The following is a 26488-nucleotide window of genomic DNA, read 5'->3' on the forward strand; positions in this document are numbered from 1 at the left end:
GAGAAGGAAGTCATTCCTTCTACTAAACTTTTTGTAGATTTGGTCCAAAGCCAATGGGGATCCCTGGGATTCCCCCCCCCCCCCATTCTCTGGACAAGAGACTTTACAATGTAGGGCCAGAGCTAGCAAAGCTACTAGAGACCCTACAGTGGCTGCCTTGTCCTCTCCTTCGGCAGTGACTGGGGCCCCGGAGGAAGTCTTGAAACCCAAAGACATCAGGTGGCCTCCTGGGTGGTCAGAACCTCTACCTGTGCTTCCTTTTTTAGCAGAGCTGCTATCCTTTGGAGCAAACAGACCCAGGAACAGCTTCCTCCTTCAGACTCTAGATCTCACAGGGACCTCAATAAGATTAAAGCCAGAGTGGAATTCATGGCAGACGCATCCCTTAATTCAGTCAGGTTCGCTTCCAAGGCCATGGCTTCCTCAGTTTCCACTAGAAGCTTGCTCTGGCTGAAACAATGGCAAGCGGACGCCAGAGCTAAATGGAAACTGGCATCAGCTCCATTTGCAGGGGGAAAACTTTTTGGGGCTCCGCTAGAACACCTACTGGTCGAATCACACAACAAACTCAGAAGTCTGCCTTCCCTTTTTTGCAAATCAGAACCCAGACCTTCTCCGTTCTACCGTCAGTCTGTCTTTTGGGGATCAGATGGGGAGTTCTATGCTTCCCATCCTCAATGCCAATCAGCCCCTAGGCAATCCTATCAGTCGCAGGACAGATTCGGGAGGGAAGGTCAGCGTTTCCCCCCTAAGAAGCCCTTCAAGGGTGCAGGAAACTGCCCGTTCAGACGTCAGAAGTGACTGTCTGGACCATCTCCTGATTGAGGGTCGTCTCTCAGCCTTTGCCGATCACTGGGGGGCCTGTGGGTATTAAACACAGTCAAATTCGGCCTGTCATTAGAATTCCTCTCCATTCCCCCGATGTTCTTTCTACCTTGCCCCATCTCTCGGGAGCCGCCTCACAGACTCTTGATGGAACAAGCGTTCCAATACCTGCTAGAAATCCAGGCAATCCAACCAGTCTCTCCAGATCAGGTAGGTCAGGGGTTTTACTCATGGCTGTCATCCCAAAGGCATCGGGGGACTGGAGAGCAATTCTCAACCTAAAAACCTTGAACCAGTATGTAAAATTGCAGGTTCAAGGTGCATTCCCTCCAAACCATCCTAGAGGGGATCAGGGAGGGAGACCACCTGACATCTGTGGACTTGACGGAGACATACCTCCACGTTCCCATATTACCTGCCCACAGACAATTCCTATGGTTTTGCTACAACACAGCATTACCAGTACAGGGACCTCTCACTTGGCCTGTCGTCCACACTGAGGGTATTTACAAAGGTCCCTGTGGCATTGGCAGCCCACCTTCGCGCCCTGCCCATCAGACTGCAATGCTACCTGGATGACATCTTAATACAGTCCAGGTCAGCAAATCAGGCACGCAAGGATCTCAAGGCCACTCTCTCAGCCCTCAGGGACCATGGCTTCTCCATCAACGTGGAAAAAAGCCACCTTGTTCCCACGACACGACTGTTTACACCTAGGCGCAATAATTGACATGGTGCAGGGCACAGTCTTTCTTTCTCCAGACTGTGTCTCTAGCTTACAGGAAATGGCCTAACAAGTGAAGCGGAGCCGCAGAACATCCATTCTCTGACTTTCCCAATTTCTGGGCAAAAAGATCTCCTGTTTCGGCATTGTCCCATGGTCCTGGCTGCACAATCAAAGCCTGCAGTGATACCTATTTCCACACCAGAGAGCCAACAGGAGCTGCTCCACAAGGTGAGACACCATTCCAAAAGAGGTAATCCGGTCCCTGGGGTGATGGCTCTCGTCAGCGGTTGCCAGGGGATTCTCCTTCAGGGAACTAGACCGCATAACGATATCGACGGACACCAGGGTCGTGGGTTGGGGGGCCCACCTCCACACTCAGATAGCACAGGGCACCTGGTCTCCTCAGGAGACAAAACACAACATCAACTGACTCGAACTGTGAGCTTTCCGCCTTGCACTCAAGCAGTTCCGAGCACTAGTAACAGACTCCCATGTACTGGTCCTCATGGAAAACATAATTACAAAGGCACATATCAACCGCCAAGGGGGCACGCGGTCCCGCGCTCTGATGGATGAGGTGAATTGCCTGGGCACCTGCTGATCTTCCGTGCGGAACACATCAGCGGAATGGGCAACGTTCAAGTGGATTGGCTAAGCCGCTCCCAAATGGATCATGCGGAATGGAGTATAACACCAGAACTGTTCCTCGAACTGACCAACAGGTTCGGTGTTTCAGTGATAGACCTGTTCTTGACTCACCTCAACAACAAGCTGCCCACCTTCTTCACCAAGTATGCAGGCCCGTGGTCAGTGGGGGTGGATACTCTCCATTGCAGGTGGACAGAGGGTCTCCTCTATGCATTCCCCCTCCTTCCATTGGTCCAGAAGGTAATCTGCAAGATGATCGAGGAGCGGGCGGAGTTCGTTCTCCTGCCCCCCCTCCTGGCTGTGCAGACCGTGGTTCGCGGACTTAGTGAATCTATCCGTAGTAGATCCCCGTACTCAGGGCCATCCTAACACAGGGCTATCTCATCCACCTGGACCCACACTGGTTGCAGTTGACCGCCTGGAGATTGAGCGGATGGCCCTAGCAGCGGCCAACCTCTTTCCAGGGGTCATACAAACTCTTCAAGCCTCCAGGCATGCCTCCACCAACCATATATACGACGCTACCTGAAGGACCTTCAACAACTGGTGCGTCAGCCGTGACATCATTCCAGCCATGGCATCGGTCCCTTCAATTTTGGACTTCCTCCAACAAGGGGTGGACACTGGTCTTTCTGTCAACACCCTAAAAAGGCAAGTGTCAGCACTGACGTCGGTCCTAATATCACTGTCTTTTGAGACTCTCTCCTGCCACCCCTTAGTGGCTTGCTTCCTCCGGGGGGCGGCCAACATCAGTCCACCCACCATACACAGATTCCCCACATGGGACCTGGGCAAGGTCCTGAACGCTCTCACCAGACCTCCCTTTGAGCCTCTTTGCACTATCTGCATGAGATACTTGTGCCTAAAGGTCGTCTTTTTGGTGGCAATCACCTCAGTGCATCGCATCTCTGAAATTGCAGCCCTGTCCATTAGGCAAGACCTTTGTATTTTCCACGAGGACAGGGTGGTGCTTCGTCTTGATCCGGCATTCATCCCGAAAGTCAACAGTAGGTTTCACAGGGCCCAGAAAATTGTCCTGCCCTATTTCTGTCCCTCCCCGAGCCACAGACCTGAGCATAAATGGCACAAGCATGACATGCGCCGTGCACTCCACATCTACATTTCTTGAACTGCATCTTTCAGACACTCAGAGGCTTTGTTTGTTTCTTTTCATCAAACTAACATGGGTGCCAGAGTTTCCTCTAGGTCTGTTGGACGTTGGATCAGGTCCTGCATCTTAAAGGTCTATGGATCCCATGGTTTACCGCTCCATCCTCATGTGACAGCGCATTCAACAAGAAGCACAGCCACCTCGGCAGCATGGTCTACTCAAGCCTCAGTTGAGGAAATATGAAAGGCGGCTACGTGGTCTTCACCATCTCTTATTTGTGAACCATTATAGACTAGACAGCTAGCCGACACTGCCTTTGGAAGTGGGGTACTCCAACAGGTCAGGACAGAATGAAGGGCCTTGATCCAGTCATCTACCCACCCTTAAAAACATGGACAAGCTTTGGTATGTCCCATCCTGGCTGCTGTCTCCACCAACTTGGGAGAATGGGAGTTGGTTCTTACCTGATACGCCCGTTCTCCAGACGGTGGAGACAGCAGCCAGCCCCGCCCCATAGATGACTAGCCTCAGAGAGGATTCTACCGCTTAGTTACCTACAGAATAGTTCAGGGTATGCTGGAGGAGAGTGTGTTTATCGGGATTTCGTGATTAACACAATGCATCAGTCTACAGATCTACCTTCGTTAAAGCTGGGAGGAGTCACCAGAGGTAGCGTGATGTCACAGCTGTAGACTCAGTCCTATTGGTCACTGAACAGAGACAACTCATCCTGGCTGCTGTCTCCACCGTCCGGAGAATGGGCGTATCAGATAAGAACCAACGCTCATTTTAAATAAGTCATATATGCCTTTGAATCACAGTTTTCAGCCATAAGAACCACAGCAATGTATAACAAACATATGAAAAATATTGTGTATGTTACTGTATCAATAGTTTAAAAACCTTTTTGAGGACTCCTATGCCTTTCATTTTTTTGAAAAATGTTGAGAAAAGCAGCATGCTTTTTCAATATGCCAAAAACAAAACTACTCTTGAATTGTAATATATTTAACTAGGTAATCCAAGAAACAATTTAATTGTGACACTACTTGTCCTTCAACCTTGACCTCCCCCTGGTGCCTATCTCAGATCTTTATACAATATATTTGTACTGCAGTGCTAGCTTAAAAGGTTCTGATTACCCTGACCTTATTCTGAAAAATGTTTAAGCAGAAGTTGTATCTTCACATTTAAACAAATGAAGCTGAAACAATTATGGCAAACCTCAAATTTTCTAACCCTCTTGTTCATTTTTTTAAATAGCAAATCTACTTTGTGTATCTGAATTGCTAAGTGATTATTTGTTGCAGATATTCATTAAGACGGAGAGGTAATTAATAGTGGTCTCCTTATATGCTATCAAGTATTAGTTAAGGTACAAGTTTCTCCTTTAGATCCAAACTTCCAAATAAATAGAGAAAAGACCTTCAGGATATCTCACTAAAGTAGGAACTAGTGGGCTGTATCCATTTCAACTCAAATTTTAAAAGAAGGCAATCATAATACCTTTAAGAAGTATCAGTTAAAGCAATGTTGAAGTCCTGTTTCATGGCTTTTGAGATCCATAGCACTGAAAACAAAAAGCTTTGCCTAGGCAGACAACTAAATAATTCTGTTTTAGGCTTGCCAATCAGCAGATTGAACAAAGTTAAATCTATTAATATTTAAACAAAGTATTAAAATGAAGAAGCTTAAAGGTTGACCTTAATAACAGTGTACCTTAATTGTACTCTATTAAAACATTAGCTGGCTAATTCTTGTAGAACATAATGTACCATTTATTCAATTTACAACCAACAATGACCAATGTTTAGTACTGGAAAAATATTGTAAGAATTATGATTAAGTAGGCTAAAACACACACACACACACACACACACACACACACACACACATGCATACATTATTTTCTCTAATCCTAGGGAAGTCAGCATTTCAGCTTTGCTTCTCATTTTTGCTGCAAGTATATTATGTTAGTAAGAAATGTCAAGAGAGTAAACATTTTGCTGCAGAATGGAAAGAAGGAAGGATAGAATAAAGGTATAGTCCTATGCAAAAGCCAGAATGGATTTAACTGTGTTTAATAGCTGGCAAGTTGCCAACGTTATGCCTCTGGTGTTACAAGAGCTTTTGAAAAACGATATTCTTCCTATTAATAAAAATGATGCTCTTGTTTAGGGCTAAAATGTATTGGAAACCTTGGTCAATTTTATTCAATTAAAATGTTCAAGCATTGCTGAAATTAAGAAAACATACTGTTCTAAAATATGCACCTATGTCTGCACAAGGATAAATCAGGATTTGTAGACTACATGTTGCTTTCTTCTATCCTCTGTAAGTAATGCAATTGTAGAATTAATATCTACTAACCAAGCAAAGACCAAGTTGGAATATAGGCTTTGTCATACCTAATATTCTTGATATTGTTTTTTCTCCCGTGATCTAGAGTTAGTGATGTTGCTGGAATGGTGGTCTGGAACAGACTGCACTTTATTCACAGATCAGGCCACAATTGATAAGTTTGGAAAAGAACACGTCATCATTATTCTCAACCACAACTTTGAAATAGATTTTCTGTGTGGCTGGACCATGACAGAACGGTTTGGTGTGTTAGGGGTGAGTAGTCTTAACGTATGGTTTTGTTCTTTGGAATTGGGGAATTTGACATTTTGTGTTTTTCCTTTTTAAATCCAAGAGTAGGAAGCTGTTAGGCTAGATGTATTTATTTTGTGCTAACTTATTGAATTAAATTAAAATAGATTGTATTTAAGAGAGCCAATGTAGTTAAGTTAAAAGGTAAAGGTTCCCCCCCGCACATATGTGCTAGTCGTTCCCGACTCTAGGGGGCGGTGCTCATCTCCGTTTCAAATCCGGAAAGCCAGCGCTTTCCAAAGATGACTCCGTGGTCATGTGGCTGGCATGACTAAACACCGAAGGTGCACAGAACGCTGTTACCTTACCACCAGGATGGTCCCTATTGTTCTACTTGCATTTTTATATGCTTTAGAACTGCTAGGTTGGCAGTTCTGGGACAAGTAACAGGAGCTCACTCCATTAGGAGGCGCTAGGTATCAAACTGCCGAACCGCCAACCTTTCTGATTGACAAGCTCAGCGTCTTAGCCACTGAGCCATCACGTCCCTTGTAGTTAAGTTAAGGAGGCGCAATTTCCAAGTCACACCTTGTTATGAATTTGTTGGGTGCTCTTGGGACAGTTATTAGCTCAACCTGACCTTCACTACAGGCTTTTGGACAGGAAATAGATAATTTCATAGAAATTATTTAGGCTATTTCAGAACACGTTTGAAAGCATTTCAATTTGCCAATGATATATTTCAGATGAACAAACAATGTTTGTGTTTATTTTAGAGTTCAAAAGTTCTTGCAAAGAAAGAGCTATTGTTTGTGCCCATAATTGGCTGGACATGGTACTTCTTAGAGATTGTTTTTTGCAAAAGAAAATGGGAAGAAGATAGAGACACTGTTATGGAAGGGCTGAAACGTCTAGCCGATTATCCCGAGTATATGTGGGTAAGTGAAGTTCTGCACATCAACTCTTTTAATGGATGGTGAAAAATATTGATTTGTATAGATATGTGTAGTATATTTTCATAAAATCTAACATTGGCCTTATACCAATCTGTTTTTATTTATTTGTTTATTTATTTATTTATTTAGATTTCTAGACCGCCCCCTCTCCCCAAAGGGACTCGGGGCGGTGTACAGGTATAAAATTAAAAAACCATACAAACAATAGTATACATAGCTAAAATTAGATTAAATAGCCCCTGTACAAATTTATAAAAATTAAAAACTTCGACCATAAAACCAATCAGAAAAATTTAAAAATAAAACTGAGGTGGGAAAGCTGGGATTAGGCCAGGCCGGCTAGCTGAAACAGGTGGGTTTTAAGTTTCTGACGGAAGGAGCGGAGGTCCGTAGTCATTCTAATGTCAGGGGAAGGTCATTCCAGAGGGTTTTTCCCATCATACATAGATGTATAATATTACTAAATTAAATCCATAGCTTTTAGAAGATATATCATTTACATTTAGTTGTTAGTCATTTACAGACAGACGTAATGTACAGTATATGCAGATCAGTCATAACTGAAGCAAACTATAACTTATTGGTACAATAAGTGCACTTTTAAGATGCAATAAGACACTGGGTCTCAACCTTCCTAATGCCGTGATCCTTTAATACAGTTCCTCATCTTGTGGGGACCTCCAACCATAAAATTATTTTATGTTTTCCGTTTTTTTTTTTTTTTTGAAAATATGTGTTTTCCAATGGTTTAAGGGGATCCCTGTGAAAAGGTCGTTTGACCCCCAAAAGGGTCCCGACCCACAGGTTGAGAATCACTGCAATAAGAGCACTCTAAAAAGAGTAATAGGGCCATTTTTGGCCAAACCATCTCCATGGCTTTCAGAGGCTCAAGCTTGCATTGTCCTTTCTTTTAATACAAAGAATTTTGTGTGCTATTTGGGGCCCCTGTCCAAATGAGGACCCTATTCACAGGACGGCTTCTGGCTTCAAGGCAACCCAAGCAGAACCCTGCTTCAGAACACTTAACAACAGGAGCAGGGACATTTAGTTCATATATGGGCTCGAAAAATCAGACAACCATAGCACAAAACTTTGCTTTCATGCAATTCTCATTTGAACTGTTGCAAAACAGACCAGTGATGGTAGCACTAATTTATGAATAATATAGTGATTTTGAGGAATAAAATATTGTTGGCTTTGAAACAACACTGCAGAGCAAGTTTGTGTTCTGATTCCAATATATATGCTTGGGACAAACTGCTGCTACTTTGCTGCTGGTTTTGGGAGTGATAGTTTAATGAAGGTGGATTTCTAGAAATAAGGGGAGCTCTGGAGATGAGATGCCTTCAACATCTACAGCAGTGTTCCTCAACCGTAGCAATTTAAAGATATGAGTACTTTAATTACCAGAGTTCCCTAGCCAGTATTCTGGCTAGGAAATTCTGGAAGTCCACACATCTTGGAAGTTGTCAAAATTGAGAAACTTTAATCTGCAGAGATATTTGCAGCAGGATTGTTTTTTTTTTCCCAAGGAGAAACTTTCAGGGTAAAAGGCTGTACGCTATGCTTGTTCTCTAATCTTTATTCTAAGGCAAAAGACTTTGGACCCAGATTTAAACCCATATTTATTTTAGTTGTCTTCATTCCCTAAAACTTTCTGTAAAACAATTTAACAGTACTATAATGCAAGATTTCTCCATCCACCTACCCCCTTCTGTGCTACAGTTTCTATTATACTGTGAAGGAACTCGATTTACAGAAACGAAGCATCGTATCAGTATGGAAGTGGCTGAATCCAAAGGATTGCCTAAACTCAAACATCACTTGTTGCCCAGGACCAAAGGTTTTACGACTGCTGTCCAATGTCTCAGGGGAACAGGTACCTTGGCTTCACTTACACTCTTTGTGAATATTCCATATTATGTTTCTTAGCGTAATTGTTGTGATAGTCATTAAATTTTTCAACATGCAATGTCTGTATTGATACAATGTTTAGTATTTGAATGGTGAACTGATAATATAAATAAATCTCAATACTTCTATTAGTTTTCTTTTTTAATTCAGAGAAATTAATAGTTCTACTTAGCATTTTACGTTTCTAAGCTGGTGTTCAAACATTGCGTAATTTGCACTTGCAGCATGCATGTGAGATATAAGTTCATGTTGTACCACATAGGAAAAGGTGTTAAATAGGAAATATGGCTGGTTAAATACTCCGGTTGGTTTAAATGTTTAACTTCATTCTTCCAGCCAGCAGCATTAAGGGAGTACTGTGGATCGTGAAGCTAAATGGGTTTAGAAATTCACTTCATTTCTTTTCTCTGATAGAGAACCAATTATATTATTTTACATTAGTCTTTCACATTGAAAAGTAAAGACAGGTTGACATCAGTGAGTCCAAATACGATGTTTGAATATACATTTCAACATATTGTATTAAAGTATTTTTCTTCCTAACACTCACCCCAAGTGCTTTCTGATTTGGTTTTATTTGAGGCCAAAGCAATACATGAGAAACTGGAATCTTTCTTGCTAAGGCATAAGCATACAATAGAAGCTATTAAGCGTTCTTAAGGACATTGATTTTAAATGACATTTGATGTAACTCCCAAAAGACTTTATTTTTAAATAGGCTTCACGTCCCTTTCAGACCTGCTACATATTCAAATCAAATTGCCATCCCCAAACTTAGGAGGGCCTTTAACCAGTGGGGTAGGGTGCTGCTAAACGGCTCTGTTGGCTCCATAGCAGCCATTGAAACCACCAGATACATCTTACTATTCAGTTTGATTCATGCTAATATCAACCACGAGTTGTTAACTTCACATTTAATTAAATTTCCTGGTCATTTAGATCATTTTTATTTACAACATTTGCTTTTGGACTCAAGTGGTTCTGGCCAAATTCTATCAAATATTATGTAAGATGTGCTCCATTTTGTTCAATATGCTTACCTAATTAATCAGCTTGTTTTGTGTACGTAGTGGATTTTATGGACTAATTATTGACTGTACACATACACACACATAGTAGATGCATCAGTGGGGGAGACTTACCCCAGCAACTTGCGACATTCCCTGCCAACTTTCCTAATGACTTTCTCGGGAAGCCAACAAGGAAGGTTGCAAATGGCAATCATGTGGTCATGGAGCACTGCAACTGGTTGTAAGTGTGAACTAGTTGCCAAATGCCCATAATCATGTCACCATGGGGTTATAGGGACATCATCATGGACTTTTTGTGGCGTGCTGGAACTCTGAGGGCCAACAATAATACCAACATTCTTCAGTGCTGTCATAATTTTGGTCACTGAACAAATGGCCATAAATCAAGGATTACTCTATAGTCTGCATCCAAATCAAAGTTTGAAATTACCTTCAGACCTCTTACTGTAGACAGATGTGGTTTTGATATTACCGTGTTTCCCTGAAAATAAGACCCCTCCCTGGATAATAAGCCTAATCAGGCTTTTGAGCACATGCGCTAAAATAAGCCACACACCCCACATTCCCTTACCTAATGGCCACCCTCACAACCCTAGCCATCATGCCCCTTCTATCATGCTAATGGCCACCATAAAAAGAGTGGGAGGCCCACCGATGCACCTTGAGCTCCACTCCTTACCTACTGCTGTTTATTCCTGCAGATGAGCGATGCTTGGATGGAAAAGCATCCTCGGGCAGCGAATGTCCTCTCTGCGAGATTTAAAACTTCCCCGGAGGACCCTCTTCAATCATGCTCCACTCTGCTTGTGTGTGCCGTCCCGGCCCCGAAACAGCTAGTCAGGGGGGCGCATGAGGTTGTCTTCGGGAAAGCCACAGAGGTGGATCATGCTCCTCCAGGCCCGACTTGCTGAGGAGGAGGGAGCAGTCCTGATGCCTCCCCCCCCCCCAAATCCAGTGCTGCCCGGCTTCCTCAAAGGCGCAACACATTTCAAAGGCGAAAGCTTGTGGCAGTGTTGTCTTTGGGGAAGAAAGGATAAGTGAAGAGCCACAAGGAGACAGAGAGAAAGAGAAGAAGGAGAGAGAGAGAGAGAGAGAGAAATGAGAAAATGATGGAGGGAGAGGATGAGTGAGAGGAAAAAGAGAGGGAGGAGCCAAAAGCAGAAGCAATATAAGTCTTTCTTTCTCTTCCCCCAAACTCTGCCAGAAATGAGAAGCAAAACAAGGCGGGCGCAGGGCCAGGGTGGACGCTTATGCTCAGTTGTATGTTTGGAAACCACACGGCTCTCCATTATAGCCACTCACACTTTTCATGAATGGAAGCGAAAAGTCCACAAGGCACACACACCTCTCTGCCCGGGTCCAATCAGAAGCGGCTGCTCTAAGGCCAGTGTTTTGGTCACATGAGCATTTGTAGTTGCTGAGTCCCCCGGCTCTAGTCAGGTGGGCTCTTTTTATCACTTGCCCCGCCTGCCTTGCGGTACCTACCCTTTCCTCTGCTTTCCCCCCTCCCCTCTGCTACTACTACTACCCTTTCCCCCCCGAGCCCCCCACACGCTCAGTTGCCTCAGAGCCACTGTTGGACAATGTAGTTTGTGTGCTACTGAAAAGTTGTGATCCTGAGGAGGCGGGGCTGATGTCGCTACAACATGACAGGATTGCTGTCGATGTTGCTGGACGGTCCTTTTGGACCTAAACAATCCCGAAGAGACGGTGATAGAGAAGGCCACGTCCTGCTGATCTCAGGGGCATCGCAAAGCCCCTGATTGATCCAGGAGAAGCTCTTTCCTCCGGCTATAAGAGAAGCAGCTATTGAGGCTGCACAAGATTGGGACAGACCCCTGAAACAGAAGCAGAGCAGGAAAAAGAGTGTGTCGAAATTGGTGAGATAATTTTTACTATTGGAGAAGAGAACACCCAAAAAGATTTAGAGCAAAATTTAAATTCAAGACAGAAGAGAGCAAGCGGTGGATTAAACATGTATTAAAATTAGAGTGTTATCTTTCTTTCCTTTGTTTTATTTTTTTGGATGGAATTCTTACAAATGACTCTGACTTTTTAAATTGGACTTTAAATTGGATTTACTTTTTAAATCTCTTCCTTCTTCTTCTATTTTTCCTCACTTTTTGTATTTGTGGAGCAAGAATCTCTTTCTTTTTGGTAATGTTCAGGTGGATTTTCCCTTTAAAAATTTTTCTCTCTGAAGCTCGGAACAAAGAAAGGGCTAAAAGCAGGAGAAAAAGAAGTAACACTGCCACTTAGAGGCTGGAGACTTGGAAACACTAATTCCTATGAACATTTGATTTATATTTTATATCTTGAAGTCCTTGACTTGGTTTACTGAAAGGAACAGTAGGAAGAGCACAATTATGTTTATACAGGTGCTCTTTTGGAGTATTATCACTACCTGGACTGGAGTAAAGAGAAAGCCTGGACTTGAAAGATTATAGTGAATTTGTTTGAAATTTAACAATAAGCCTTGGATGGTTTAGTGGCAGTGCTTACAACCTGGAAAAATGGTGCAACATGAAGAAGAAAAGGAATTAACATTGCAAATAATTATGTTAGAAATTCAAAAAGTTCTAATAAGCACAAAGAGAATTGATAAGAGATTTGAGATTATAGAACAAAAAATAGAAAGAATGGAGGGAAGAGTTGAGAATATTTACAAAACGATGAAATTTGAGGACAGAGTTCAAAAACCTGCAGAGAAATATGAATAAAGTGATAAGGAAATTGTTGACATTGATAGCAAACCAAGAGTGGAGGGAAAAGATATGTGTGAATTACTGAAAGGAGAGATCGACGAACTCGAACTCTATCCCAGACTTCAAAATATAGATGAAGAAAGGGGAGAAAATTTGGCAGAAACAATGAGAGCAATTTTGGCAGAAGACCAGTGATAACCAAAGGCAAGATGATGGAAGGAACAGATGGAGGGTTTCAACTCTCTATAAGATATGGAATGAACAACAAGTTGCTAAGAGTAGTCCACATAAGACGTATCAAGAAAACACTTAGAATACAGATTCTACAAATGGCAAGAGATATTGGACTGCACTACTACTGGAAGGATACAGGATGATATGAAATGTTATAATAAAATCAAGTTAAATTTAGTTAAACTTTGAGTATTATGTATAAGATAAAGTAATAATAGTTATAGTCAAATAAATGATTAACAATGATAATAATGCATTTATATATACTAGATTGATAATATGAAATTTTATATAAAATTGCAAGTGGGACTATGGAGATGAGGTTGAAAAGCTTTTTATAAAAGATAAACAATTTTATATAGAATAGAATAGAAAGATATAATATCATTGGATGATTTTAGGACGATGTAATGAAATGCCATAATATAGATTTACTTATAATTTAGTTATACCTCACATAAAAAGAATGTAATAATAGCTATACTCAATGAATAATAATTAATTATATTTATAATAATTATAATAATTGTATACATATATATTGATGATATTAATAATGGGGAAAAACATGGAATTGGAAATTATTAGAGAATGTTACCAATACTAAAATAATAGAATGATTTAAAATAGGATGTTAAAAATACTTTATTATTGGATATATTGAAGATGATATATAATGAACTATTATAAATGAATTTATATTTAAAATACCTTGTTTAAAATGAAGCAACAATAGTGATAATCAAACAAATGAAGTACTATAATAATAATGTATACAAATATATTTGATTGATGACATGTGACTTTAGATAAAGTTTAAGCTGATGACTATGGAAAGGACGCACAAAAACCTTGTAACCAATCGACACACTGTACATAATTGAAGATGTTTTTATGTTATATGTCTTGTTTGTTTATAAATAAAAATGTTATTTAAAAAAAAAGTCGTGATCCTGGAATACCGCTTGGTCTGCACTCTGCCTGGGCGGGGGTGGTGGTTGTCCGCTGGGCAGGCACCACATGGCAAGAGGTGCCGAGCGGCTGCTCTCTTGCAAGCAGGCTCCTGGAGAGCCGGGAGCAGGGCTGGGAGAACGTAGACGTGGAGAGTTGATGGAAGTTCTGCAGGGAACAAAGGGAGCGCTGTGGAAAAGGGAGCTGGATGGGCATGGGCTTTGGGCACACATCAAAGCAATGACTGGGAGGAAAAAGGGTGGGGGGAGCGAGGAAAAGGGTGGTAGGTTTGCACCATTCCTTGAGTGCAGCAAGTCTGGAGGGTGATGAGCACGGTGTCTGGGGTTCCCAGGGGTTGCCCAGCGGAGAGGCGGGAGCAGGGCAGGAGTTTGCAGGTGAGGGAGATGGATGGATGGATGGATGGGAGGTGGGCAAGTGCCAAGAATACCAGGGAGATTCCCACCTTTGGTTGCTCCAGATGCTGGGCAGCAGCACAGCGCGAAGAGCAACAGGTCGCGTCTGTGAAGTCATGGAAGTTGCCAGAAATGAGTCTTTGTGAGACTCATCACGCCGCCACTGCCTCTTGAAGCAGGACTCTGCAAGGCTTGTTGTGCTGTTGCATGCACAAATGGCAGCACCGCCGTGAGGTTTGACAAACTGGCGCAGCCGTGAGCGGCAGGACACCAGCTGTGCCGGTATGATGAAGCTCGCAGTGGTGCTGCCGTTTGTGCATGCAGTGGCACAACAAGCCTTGCAGAGTTCTGCTCCAAGAGGCGGCAGGACACATCAGGTAGCGCTGGCCAGCTGCTCCTCAGCAAGCCACTCTCCTGACTAGGTCTGGCCACGAGCATCACGGGCAGGCAATGAGGTACGCAGCCGGCATGAAAAACTGGGAGGCGATGGTTGCAACGGCATGGCTGGGCCAATGCCATGGTGCAGAGTCCCGGGAAGCATGGCTGGAAGTGAATGCACGGTCTCAGGGGCGAACAGCTGACAAGCGGCTGTGTTGCACTGCCGCAGCACCGCAGCACAGCAGCAGCCATGAGGTGACCATGCTTGCCACCTCCTGCACCTCAAAAATAATAAGACCTCCCCGAAAATAAGGCCAAGTGCTTATTTTGGGGGTCAAAAGAAAATAAGAACCTGTCTTATTTTGGGGGAAACATGGTATCTGAATCTAGTAAAAGAACAGGAACTAATACATAAGTTATTACATTGTAGATACCCTGGAATCTATAACCATAACACTAACCTTGTGTTGAGATGATTATGCAAGATTTTACATAATCTGCCTGACACAATCTGTCCACGCTACATTTAGAGCATGGTGGGCTTCCAGATTCAGGTATACCCACGGATGTAATTCTAGAGCTATCACAGCTGGGTTGCATGATCACTAAAACACTTTGCTGCCACTAGCAGCCATTATTCTGAAATATAGATATACTAGTCCTAATATATATTTGTGTGCCTTTTAATATAATGAATAACGGTTGAATTCCAGCTATTTGAATGTTGAAGCAATAATGTTATCTTTCTTGTGTTAGTTTCAGCAGTGTATGATGTAACATTAAACTTCCGAGGAAACAAAAATCCATCCTTGTTAGGAATTCTTTATGGAAAGAAATATGAAGCAGATATGTGTGTCAGGTGAGTGCGTGAGCATGGTTTGCAGCTGAGAGCTGCCACTGTGTCCAATGATTGCAATAAAATGGACACCCACCTCTATACTTTCCCATCTTTAGATTTTCAGATTTAGTTTGGAACAGACTTGTTTGACTATTAATATTAGTGGATAGAAGCAAATATGTGGCTCTTTAAAATGTGGTAATTTACTCTCTGTTGTTTCACTTGACTTCAGGTTTAATATGAAAACTCATGGTCCCTAGATATACAACTTTCAAAACTTCAAAAATATGTCATATAAAATAAACATCTTGGAAAAATGGAAGAGGCCTTCTCCGGTGTTGTTCCCAATCTGTAGAATACACTCCCTTGCAACCATATTCAGCCTCCATTTTTTTTCTTTCTTTCTATTTTTAAGAAAGCAATAAGGAGCTTAGTTAAGTCTTTGAATTCATTTGAATGAGATGAACATCTGGCAGATGTTGCCTGTGCTGCCATAGATTAGGGAAATTTAAATCAATGCAATCCATTTTACAGAAAACACATTTCACATTGCTGCATGAGGCAAATGCTGTTTTCCATGTTCAGGATTGGCTTCAGATAAGAAAAATGTTCCTTATATGATCTTTGCTATCGGCTCCATCTAGTGGCAAATCTATTGCAGGATGTGACCACACAGTTTGCACTGAGAGATCATTTAGAGAGCTCTAAATAGCTCTCTCTATTTAGAGAGTAGGAGTAGGATCAGTATTGTCCAGCAAGGGAAAACTAATAGTGTAGCCATATATCATACTGAAGATTACAGATGTATGCCACTTTTGTAGCCATTTAGGTTCAGTGTGGATATTCTACAAGCAAAATATTCAATGGATGGCCATGCTCAGACTTGTACAACCTTTCGGCAACCTTCTACATAACTATGAATAAACAGTGCAATCCTATATATGTTTACCCAGTAGTAAGTTCCATTCTGTTCAGAGGGTTTTATTCCCAGGTAAGTATGCATAGGGTTGCAGCCTAAGTACATTTTTGTAAGGTTAATTTAATACATAAAATGTTACAGAGGCTGTGCAGAAAATTTAGCAAAATGGTCACTCGGTTTCACTCCATAGGGCCACTCTGCCAGGAGCATTTCAAGCACAAGACCACATGCAATGATTGGAAGTTCACCTAAACAGGTTTGGGAGGGTGGTATCCCAGATTACTTCATTGTTGGGGTTCTTTGTTATGCAAATTGTTCTTATTTGCTGCTTGTGCAAGAATTCATGGTAAAGTCAAGATTTCAACGCTGCTTAGAACTCAGTTTTGTACCCATGGCATTTCATCTTCCGATGTTAGATTGTCAGTAAAATCAGAGGACATAGGTTCTTGGCATAGGAGATATAAAACATTACTTCATCAATTCAGTAAATATAATTCACTTGTTTTCATTTTTGAAATGAGAATTTCTGAGGTTAAGCCATTGTTTCAGATTTTACAGTTATTGCTCAAGAGTGTAAGAATGGCATTTTTGCCCATCTGCAAAAACGTTTTTTTTATTTTGAAGATACACAAAAAGAAAAAAGTTAATATATACTCAAGTGCAATCTAAGCGATGGCTATATTGAATTACTGCTACATTTTTCATATGTCACGTGTTCTACCTATTTACAATGCAAGGGTACAGTCATAAAATGCATTATTATAGGATATAAAGGTCTGGTAAGGAGAGAACAATGTTAACATCTTTTAATTCTGAAGATATTTTCATATTGTAATTATTGTCACTCTAATAAAAAATCTTTATTGAACCTTTTTTTCTGTAACCTAGGAGGTTTCCTTTAGAAGATATTCCTTCGGATGAAAAAGAAGCAGCCAAGTGGCTTCATACACTTTATCAGGAAAAGGTAGATAGCAATAGCACTTAGACTTTTATACTGCTTCACAGTGCTGCTGGTAGCCAGCAGTCGCAGAAGTAGCCTGCAGTACTGCATTCTAATCACTCTGCCACCATGGCTTATGGGTTGTTTGCATAAATGAGGTTTTTTGCATTTAAAAACTTGCAGAGATATGTGCTAATAGAACAACTATTTTAGAATAAATAGTATTGATAAATCCAAGCATTTTTCTCTTTTAAGTGCAATGGGAGAGCTCTGTAATAAAGATCTTACATGATTATTTATGAAGTTATGAAAGAGAGTTAATAAAATTGTTCTGCTATCATATCTGTGTATTTCCTTAGAAAGATGCTCCTAAACTGATTTGCTCCAATGACTACAGTTAGCTTTAAAAAATATTTTAAAAGCTGGAATTGCACCTGTTACTTTTCTTCTTTTTTGATGTTTCAGTATCTAAGCCTATATCTAATTTGGGACAGTTTATCTTCAGTTTTAAGTAGAAAAGTGTTGGAGAAAAATGATTCTCCAAACATATTCCTGTGTGTTGGATGTTCATACTCTTTGTCTAGACTTCCTGAAATCATTTGATTGCTGCTGGTGGCAGAATGTTTGTTTATAAATTGAATTGGGAGGGAGGGAGGGAGGGAGGGAGAGAGAGGGAGAGGGAGAGGGAGAGGGAGGGAGGGAGGGAGGGAGGGAGAGAGAGAGAGAGAGAGAGAGAGAGAGAGAGAGAGAGAGAGAGAGAGAGAGAGAGAGAGAGAGAGAGATGTCTGTAGAGTTTCTCATTCATCCAAGTCATGGTTGTCCCAAAGGTGCTTTTTCAAAAGAAAACAGAACTGAAGAAGCTTCTTGGATGATAAATGAAACATCTTCAAGCAAAAACAAAGAAAGTCCAGTTGCCTTTTGAAAAGGCACCTTTGGGACAGAGAGAAAGATCTTTTGTCTTCACTTGTTCTCCTTTTGGGGGAACAGTCCTTGCCATTCTATCAACAACATTTACCGATATGCAGAAGAAAGCATAAGTAATTAGAACATTAAACAAAACTTCTTTCTCTCCTCAAGGATGCCTTACAAGAGAAGTATAATCAAGAAGGCTTATTTCCTGGGCAACAATTTAAACCTCCCAGAAGACCATGGACACTCCTCAACTTTCTCTTCTGGGCTGCTGTTCTTCTGTCTCCTCTTTTCAAGTTTGGCTTTGGAATTTTTGCAAGTGGATCCCCTCTTCTGATTCTTGCATTCCTCTGCTTTGTTGGGGCAGGTAATAGAATTGGCTAGAGTGGCTTATAAAAGCGGAATTGAAAATGTTCATGTAGCCAGTTGTCTGGATTTTATTAAGTGGCCAATTCCTTCAAAAGTTACTTGTACAAGTCAGCTCAGTGACAGGATGGGGAAGAATGCTGTTTACAGAATTGAATGCATTTAATATTTGCCCAGCTACCTTGATACTTTCCAGCTGCATAGCCATAGAATTCTGGCTTAAAATCCTGAGAATTTTAATTGCAAATTATCTTGAGAAAAGGAGGCTTTTCACTAGAGCACAGCAGTTGCTATATTTGTAACTGACTACTTTATTCCTTATTTTATCTTTTATTTCTTACATCAAATTCACGTGCAATATATAGTTCACATTTATTCTGAACATACAGTACATGTTAAAGGCTACTCCCTAATCCAGACGTGTCAAACTCAAGGCCCGCGAACCAGACCTGCCCCACAATGGGGTTAGATCTGGCCCATGGGGCCGTCCTGGAGATGGCGAGAGGCCCTGGCGCAGCCCAGCTGGGCACTCCCCCTGGATGTCTGCACAGGAGGCGGTGAGTGCACGGGGGCTGGTGCGCAGCTGATCTGTGATGAGCACTGTCTGCCCTGCAAGCTGACCGTGTTCCAGTTGTAGTAGAGCAGTGTGTAGAGCCCCAGCAGCAGCTGCCATCAGTGCCCCTGCCACCTCCATGGCCCACTTGCCTCCTGGCCTCACCTGCTGACCCTGGAGCCTGCAAACACTTCCCTTTCACTGGAATGGTTCCCATCCCCTGCCCCATATGAGAAAGCCACCAGCTGTGCTGCCATCCTCCCCTCCTCCCCTCCTCCCCTCGACCCTTCCTGAGGTGGGGGAGGAAGGAAGGAGAGCGGATAGACAATAGATAGATGAAGGGTTGGGTGGGTGGGTAGAAGGAAAGAAGGAGATGAAATTAGAAGAAAGAAGGAAGGAAGGGAGGAGATTAAATGAGAAGGAGGAGGGAGGGAGGGAGGAAGGAAGGGGGGAGAGAGATTAGAATGAGAATGAGAGGGAGGGAATATCTGAGGGAAGTCCTGCCTTAGCACTTCCCCACCAGCAGCCCTGTGCTTTCACGCCATCCCCTTGCCCCCCCCCCTCGGGCCTGGCTTTTCCTGGTGGTCTCCCATCCTATCACTGAGGATGCTTTGCTTACAAAGCCCGGTCTCCTTGCATGGAGAGGGAATGGATCTCCCTCTGACACATGCACTCTGCCCTCCTGCACCCACTATGAGCAAACTGGCCAAGGACAGCTAGCTCAGCAGCAGCCTCCAGGAGGAGGTAAGCATGGCTGGGCGCCCCCTCAGGGAAGCGGAGCTGGGCTGGGCTGCATGGTCCTGTACCCTGGGAGCTTGAGGGCCAGGTTCAGCACTTGCCGTCTGCTGCCCAGGGCTCTGGGCACCCCACACCACTAACTGGGGGTCCTCCGTGTGGGCTGAGAGGGACAGTGATGCTCCTCTGATAGCTGAGGCTTTGGTGCTCAGCTTGGTCTCACATTCCTCCCCTGGAGACCTCCAGATCCCCCCTCCCAGCCTTCTTTGCCCCCCCCCCAAGGTGGAGGACGACGCAGCTGCGTGTGGAAGCGCAGAGGAGCAAGTTTGCAGGAAGCAGTTTCCTCCGAGTCCAACCTCTGTCTTGACAGATCTCAGGAGAGGAGGACGTGGTGGTGGGGGAGCTGCCTAAAGGAAGGCATTCTTACCATGCACGATTGGAAACAGGGATTCTCCTTTTGAGAAGGGCCAGCCTCCCTTGTGCAGGATCAGGGAGTGCTGCTCCCCTGCCTCCTCCTCTTACGCTCCAGAGATCTATCAAGGCAGGAGTTGGACTCGGAGGAAACTGCTTCCTGCAAACTTGCTCCTACGTGCTTCCACACGCAGCAGCATCACCGTCCTCCTCCTGCTTTGCTGGGAGGGGGCACTGGACAGGGAAATATCAATGGTATCTGGGTTTGGCAGATGAATGTCTCCTTTGGCATGCTGTGCGCGCGCGGGCGCGCGCACACACACACACCATTCCAGACTTGGAGACTTTATTCACAGCTGAGCATGCAAACTGCCAATCATACCAGGGCTTGGGGAGAATGACCTCTCCTTCCTCTGGGATAAAAGTCCCCAACCTTGTAATGTGGTGTGGGGGGGGGGGGCACATGTGCATACACACACACACACGATTGGCTGCCAGCAGTTTGGGGAAGTGAGCTTGTGGTGCACCGAGTTGTCCCTACGTCGAGTCACCGGCCACGCTCACCTAGTCACCACCACCCAGCTGTGACCACTCAGCCAAATCCACCTGGCTGCTGTGAGTCAACTGGCCCTTTGAGGGCAACCATAATGCCTTCAATGAAACTGAGTTTGACACCCCTGCCCTGACTCCTTTCACCCCATGAAGCGACATTACACATCAGTCTCCAAATCGTACATTTTCTGATAGGTATTTGTTCTCTTCTGCAAGGATGGGTAAAAAATATGTTGGAACCGAATTTCAGTTTTCTGGATGGTTTGCAGTAGATCTGAAAAGCCTATTCTTTCCTAATTTTTACTAGTATGTAAATAATAAATGGATGGACCGGGTTATGCTGTTGTAAAGAAGAAACCCTGGATTAATCAAGAGTGGATTCCATGGAATCCCATTAATATTTAAGCCATAATACAAGTATTATTTATTTATTATTTATTTATTTTATTTTATTGAATTTATAGACCGCCCCCTCTCCCCGAAGGGACTTGGGGCGGTGTACAGACAGCAGTTAAAAGACCATATACAAAATAGAAAATCTTAAATACCCCTAAAAACAGATTAAATATAAAGCTGTACAATAATAATAAAAATTAAAAAGCAGCCTAAGAAGCCTACCCCAAAAAATTTAAAATACAGGCCAGAAAGATTGAAGATTAAAGCTACGGTTAGGCCAGGCCAGCTAAGTGGAACAGGTGGGTCTTAAGTTTCTTGCGGAAGGAGCGGAGATCGGTGGTTGTTCTCATGTCGGGGGGGGGGGGTAGTGTTCGTTTTTCAGATGATTATGAGATTCTTTTGCTTTTGTTGCAAGCGAATCATCCATGTTTTTGAGATTTAGTTTCAAAAGAATGCTTTTTTGTCCAAACGATGTTGGGGGGGCGGGGGTTTCAGGACTTACTTTGTTTTTTAAATAGACCCTACACATTGAACAATCTCTGTTTTAGATCACAGAGGAACACAGCTTTAAGATCAGTTCAAATAAATAGTACCTGTTAAGATTATTTCTGTTTTGAACTGGCACTTTAACAAAAAAATTAGCTAATCATTTGTGATAGATTTTCTAATCTTTTAGGCTAATTTCAGAGCAATCATTCAAATTTTGTGTGAGTCCCTTCCTCTCAGAATTTTAAGAGATGAAATTCACTGTAGTATTTATGCAGAATATTTTTGTAGTAGTATGCAGTATTTTGTATATTGCATTACTAGCATTTAGAATTTTTTATAACCCATTCATTACAACTGAAATAGCGTTTGTAACTATTTTGTCTGTTTTACTTTTATTCTCTGGCTGGCTGCCCTAGAACTATTACAAATTCATATTAGTGCAAGTTTCCACTGAAAAAAAATAAAAGGAAAGCAAAAATGTGCTAATTATAGAATTCGACAGATGAAATCAATTTAGCAAGAGAAAGGAAAAATCCAGGAGATTTGTTTCTGTTAATGATACTAAAAGATGCAAACGTAGCATCTGTAACCTATGTATAAGATATATATCAAAGATGATAATTTCCTTTTTCCCAGTTTCAGTTGCTTGGTCCTGTTGAGTCTCTACTTTGCATGTATCTTAATTCAAATATAACATCGTACATATAGATAGTCCTTGACTTATAGCTATAATTGGGGCTGCAATTTCAGTCATAAGTAGGTACAATTGTAAAGTGGGTCATCATCCAACTTGATTTTAGTACCATTTTTATTGCAGTCATTAAGGGAATCTGGCATTCCCAGTTGACTTTGCTTGTTGGGAGCCAGTTGGAAAGGCTGCAAATCATTAACGGGTGACTGTCAGATACTGCAACCGTTGTAAATGCAAGCGGGTTGCCAAACCCCCAAATTGCAATCATACAATCATAAGGGTGGTGTCACAATCATAACTTTGAGGATGGCTTGTAAGTCACTTCTTTCAAGACCATTATAACTTTGAACTATTGCTAAACAAATAGTGGTAAATTGAGGACTACCTGTATTCTATCATTCTGTGAAGTCACAGAAAATACGGTGCAAGATAAAAGGTTATAAGCCTTTTATCAGTTTTGTATTACATTGAGAAAGTTCTGACTCTCAAGTGAACCACCAAGTATTTGGCAATGCCAAAAGAGGGAGGAAGAAATCTAAAATTTAAAGTCTGGAATATAGATACATAAAATCTCTTAACATCTTTGCATGATTGTGCTTGAGGTTTCATTTTTTTCCTGAAATAAACAGTTAAAACCAGCTGAATATTTCCTAGGAGCCAAGACTAAATCTAAATTTAGAACCAAATGGCTGAGATCTGTGGCTGAGTCAAAGTTTGACACTTAACGAATACTCATTTAAGCCTGATCTAATTGCAAAACCATTTAGCCTATTGAATTATCCTGCCTTAGTGCAGCTGACACTCAACAAGCTGATCTGACTGCAAGTCATTCTTGCATGTTAAGAATTTCAAAGATGTTCTTCCTTGCAAGCGAGCAATGCAATACCTCTCTACCTTTTGATATTCAGCTTAACATTGGACACTCTTTTATGGGGGCTTAGCTGTACTGGTGAATCTGGGAAGAGGCCCCTTAGTTAATAGGAATGATTCTGACTCAAATTTTGAGCAAGGGTCTATCTCAACCATTGTAGAAGTTTGGGATTTATTGACCATTTTTCTTCCTTTGAAGAATTGTTCTCAGATAAAAAGTGGCAGTAGAATTGCTTTTCCTTTTCCTAATACCTAATAGAAACCCCATACATTTTACAAAAAGTTGAATGTATGGCTAAATAATGTGTATGTATATAAAAAATTACAGATGTTATCTTGATGTAAGAGTTACTTTAAAACAATTCATAGAGAAGATCCAATCTGGAGTATTTGGATTGTGTTTGAATCTGTATGTGTACCTAAATTTTGCTACCAAATGTTGAAATTACTCCTGGAATAATGCAATCTTTTTTCCCTCCTATATAAAGTATCCTTTGGCGGCCGCAGACTGATAGGAGTAACGGAAATAGAAAAGGGCTCCAGCTATGGCAACCAAGAATTCAAGAAAAAGAAATAATTTTACAAATGCATTTTGACTATAAAAGACAGTGGTATCAAATTAACTTCATTGGAAAGAAAGACACTTAGAAAACTTACCTTCTTTTCTTATTAACTGCTAACTAACAATACTTGAGCCAAGACTGAAGAATTTGGAAGATTCAAGAGACGTGGAAAAAGTTGACTACTTACCTGACCAAGGATCCTTGTAATTGTAGTTTTGAGAGAAATTTGGGCTAACCTCATAGGTTCTTTTGTTTGTTTTTGATTTGTGGCAGATAGGAAGATGAATTAAGAGAGAGAAATACAAACATCTTCAGATAATTTTATCTTTCAAGAGTGTCACATTTGCATTGCAAGAGAAATTATGGAATGTTTCTTCTTGCTACCGAAAAATATAATGTCTAGTTTATTTACAAATGTTTCTTGTGGAAGATTTCACTTGACAAAAAAAGCTGCATCATTCTCCAAGCATTTTATTTTAAAGGTATTTTTATTTTAATAATGATTACCTTCCACAGAAACAGTGGTATTTTGATAATAGCATCATCCAACAGATAAATGCATATTTTCAACCAAAACTTCCTAAAACTTAATGCAATTCTATTCTCTTTCATTTTTGCACATCTTTCTACTCAATGTTGTCCTAATTAAAACTGAAACATGTTTGGCTCAATTGCTTATATAGATATTGCTTTGCTTTGTCCTTTCTTTGAAAAAAATAAGTGACATGATGAGCCAGTAATCTACATCTGCATATCTCAGAGTGGTCAGTCTCTGGGTCTTGAGAGTTTCTTCAAAAAGTCTCTTCTGCTAAAACTCTTCTGCATGGTGTGTTATGAAACACATGAAAAAACCAGCAAGGCAGTATGGAAAGATCTTGCATTGAGAACTAGGGGACAAGACGGTACCTTTAGCACTCAAACCTGATATATGCTTACTTGAAAATATTTTAAGCTGCAATCAGAAGAGATGTTTTCCAAGTAAACATGTTGATGGGGCAGGATCTAAGTTGGCTGGTTATCCATATATGTTGCCATGTAAACCAACAGTTGCTTTAATACCTAAACATTGGAGGTTGGGGTAAGGTTATACCTTTTTTTACAAATTTTCTGCCATGCTAATGTTACAATAATGTTTTTTTTACTCTCTCTGGCTTGGAAATATACTTAGAGGAGCTAAATAGCTTTATGTGGCATCCATATCCAATTCCAGTGCATGGGCGGTGCCTCCATTTAGAAAGCTATGAGGCTGAAGTGGACTGCATGCCAGCCAAATTTAGACTTATACGGCAGCTCTTTAATGGATCTTGTATGTAAATAGTTTACCACCAGGAAGAAACCTCATAGAATCTGCCAGCGGATATCTTTAATCTATAGCTGTGCTGACTGATGTTTGCAAATACTTAGAAAGGAAGTATTCATTTATTAGCATGTGGCCATGGTTGTTTCCTTTTTTCAGTGTTGGAAAGAAATTTGACATCAGCTCCATCCATCTATCGGTACATATATACAGAATCTGACTCAGCTTTATAACTAAAATTCTTCATAAACTTAGACCCTTATCTGATTTATATTATTTGAATAATTCTACTAAATAATTATTCTTTTTACCACCAAAGGTAAATGTCATATTTTACCTTCAAACACTAACAACACACTTAAGGTTCTCTGTCTTTTGGAGCTCATTTTAAGTGTTTTCATAGTGTTTTGATTTTGCAGCTTTGTAACTCATCTCTAGCGGTGGGAACTACTACAGCAAAGTTTGATGCACAATCATTCATTCTCTGCATGAATACATGCATCTTTAGAGTACTACTTTTTGCTGCATCGTTCCCCTTTGCACTACCAGACCCAGAATAAACAGAATAAACAGTAATATTTCCTACAAAGAATCATATTCACCTTGTCTCTTGAGGACTGAAAACTTTGATTCATTTCATTGTAAGCTGAATAAGGTGATTTGGGGGGAAGGGGCAGAATCCATACATGATGGATTTATTCACTCAATAAATAGTTCTGTTTGTGTTTGTTTTCAAAACATTAAGAATTATTCTGTTTTCTGACCAGGCAAACAATTTTTTTTTAAGCTTGATAAATAAATTTTGCTTGTTGGAAGTTTTTTTTACCCTTTGGCAGATGGTATAGAATTGCTTTCTGGCAAAGCTGTTGAAAACACTTTAACAAAAGGCAAGTAGAAAGGCCTCATGTTTTGTGTTGCGATTATAAAGAATTCTGTGCTGATAGATTAAAAACCAGATACTTTGACAGAAATAAATGGGACAGGGTGGGATCAGAGGGAGGGTCATTGAGAATATTGCTGCTAGGAAGAATAAGCAGGAGTCCACTTTCTGCTTAGGGCAGGTAATGGAAGGTAGTAGTGCATGCCTATTATGGGGAGGACTAACATATGTCACACTTGTGTTTTATTTTCATATCCTAACATACTGATCACACTTTGTTTTAAAACCATAGTAAATTTTGTTTGATGTCTTGAAAAACACCTCTACTTTGACAACTAACGTGTACAACACTGCACAATGATCGCTCATCTTTTGGGTTTATCTTTCAAACAAAATAACAAATAAGCAGAGTGTATGTGAAAGAATATTTCTTAAAATAGCAGTGTATGGCATAAAGAATATCAGTTTCTTTGGATTGGAACAGCAAGAATAGATTTTATACTTTCCACTATTTTGTTCTTGTTTAATAGAACATAGCCTGTATATTTGACTATCAAGCCCTTTGAGAGCAATAATAAACAAAATATATCATAA

The 26488-nt window shown here is 41.3% G+C and overlaps 1 protein-coding gene across 4 annotated transcripts in view; it reads left to right on the top strand.

The window, feature by feature from the left end:
* The window catches only part of AGPAT3 (1-acylglycerol-3-phosphate O-acyltransferase 3), a 110613-nt gene extending 84125 nt beyond the window's left edge, over positions 1 to 26488 (top strand). For all 4 annotated transcript variants that reach the window (XM_081951342.1, XM_081951344.1, XM_081951343.1 and 1 more), the window contains exons 3-9: positions 5758 to 5927; positions 6680 to 6841; positions 8585 to 8738; positions 15242 to 15344; positions 17131 to 17206; positions 18260 to 18458; positions 23643 to 26488. In XM_081951342.1, coding sequence (XP_081807468.1) covers positions 5758 to 5927; positions 6680 to 6841; positions 8585 to 8738; positions 15242 to 15344; positions 17131 to 17206; positions 18260 to 18458; positions 23643 to 23731 — 953 coding nt within the window. In that variant the 3' untranslated portion in view covers positions 23732 to 26488. The remainder of the gene's footprint in view (positions 1 to 5757; positions 5928 to 6679; positions 6842 to 8584; positions 8739 to 15241; positions 15345 to 17130; positions 17207 to 18259; positions 18459 to 23642) is intronic.

Source organism: Natrix helvetica, assembly GCF_964273705.1.
Source record: "Natrix helvetica genome assembly, chromosome: 4".
Taxonomy (NCBI): Eukaryota; Metazoa; Chordata; class Lepidosauria; order Squamata; family Natricidae; genus Natrix; species Natrix helvetica.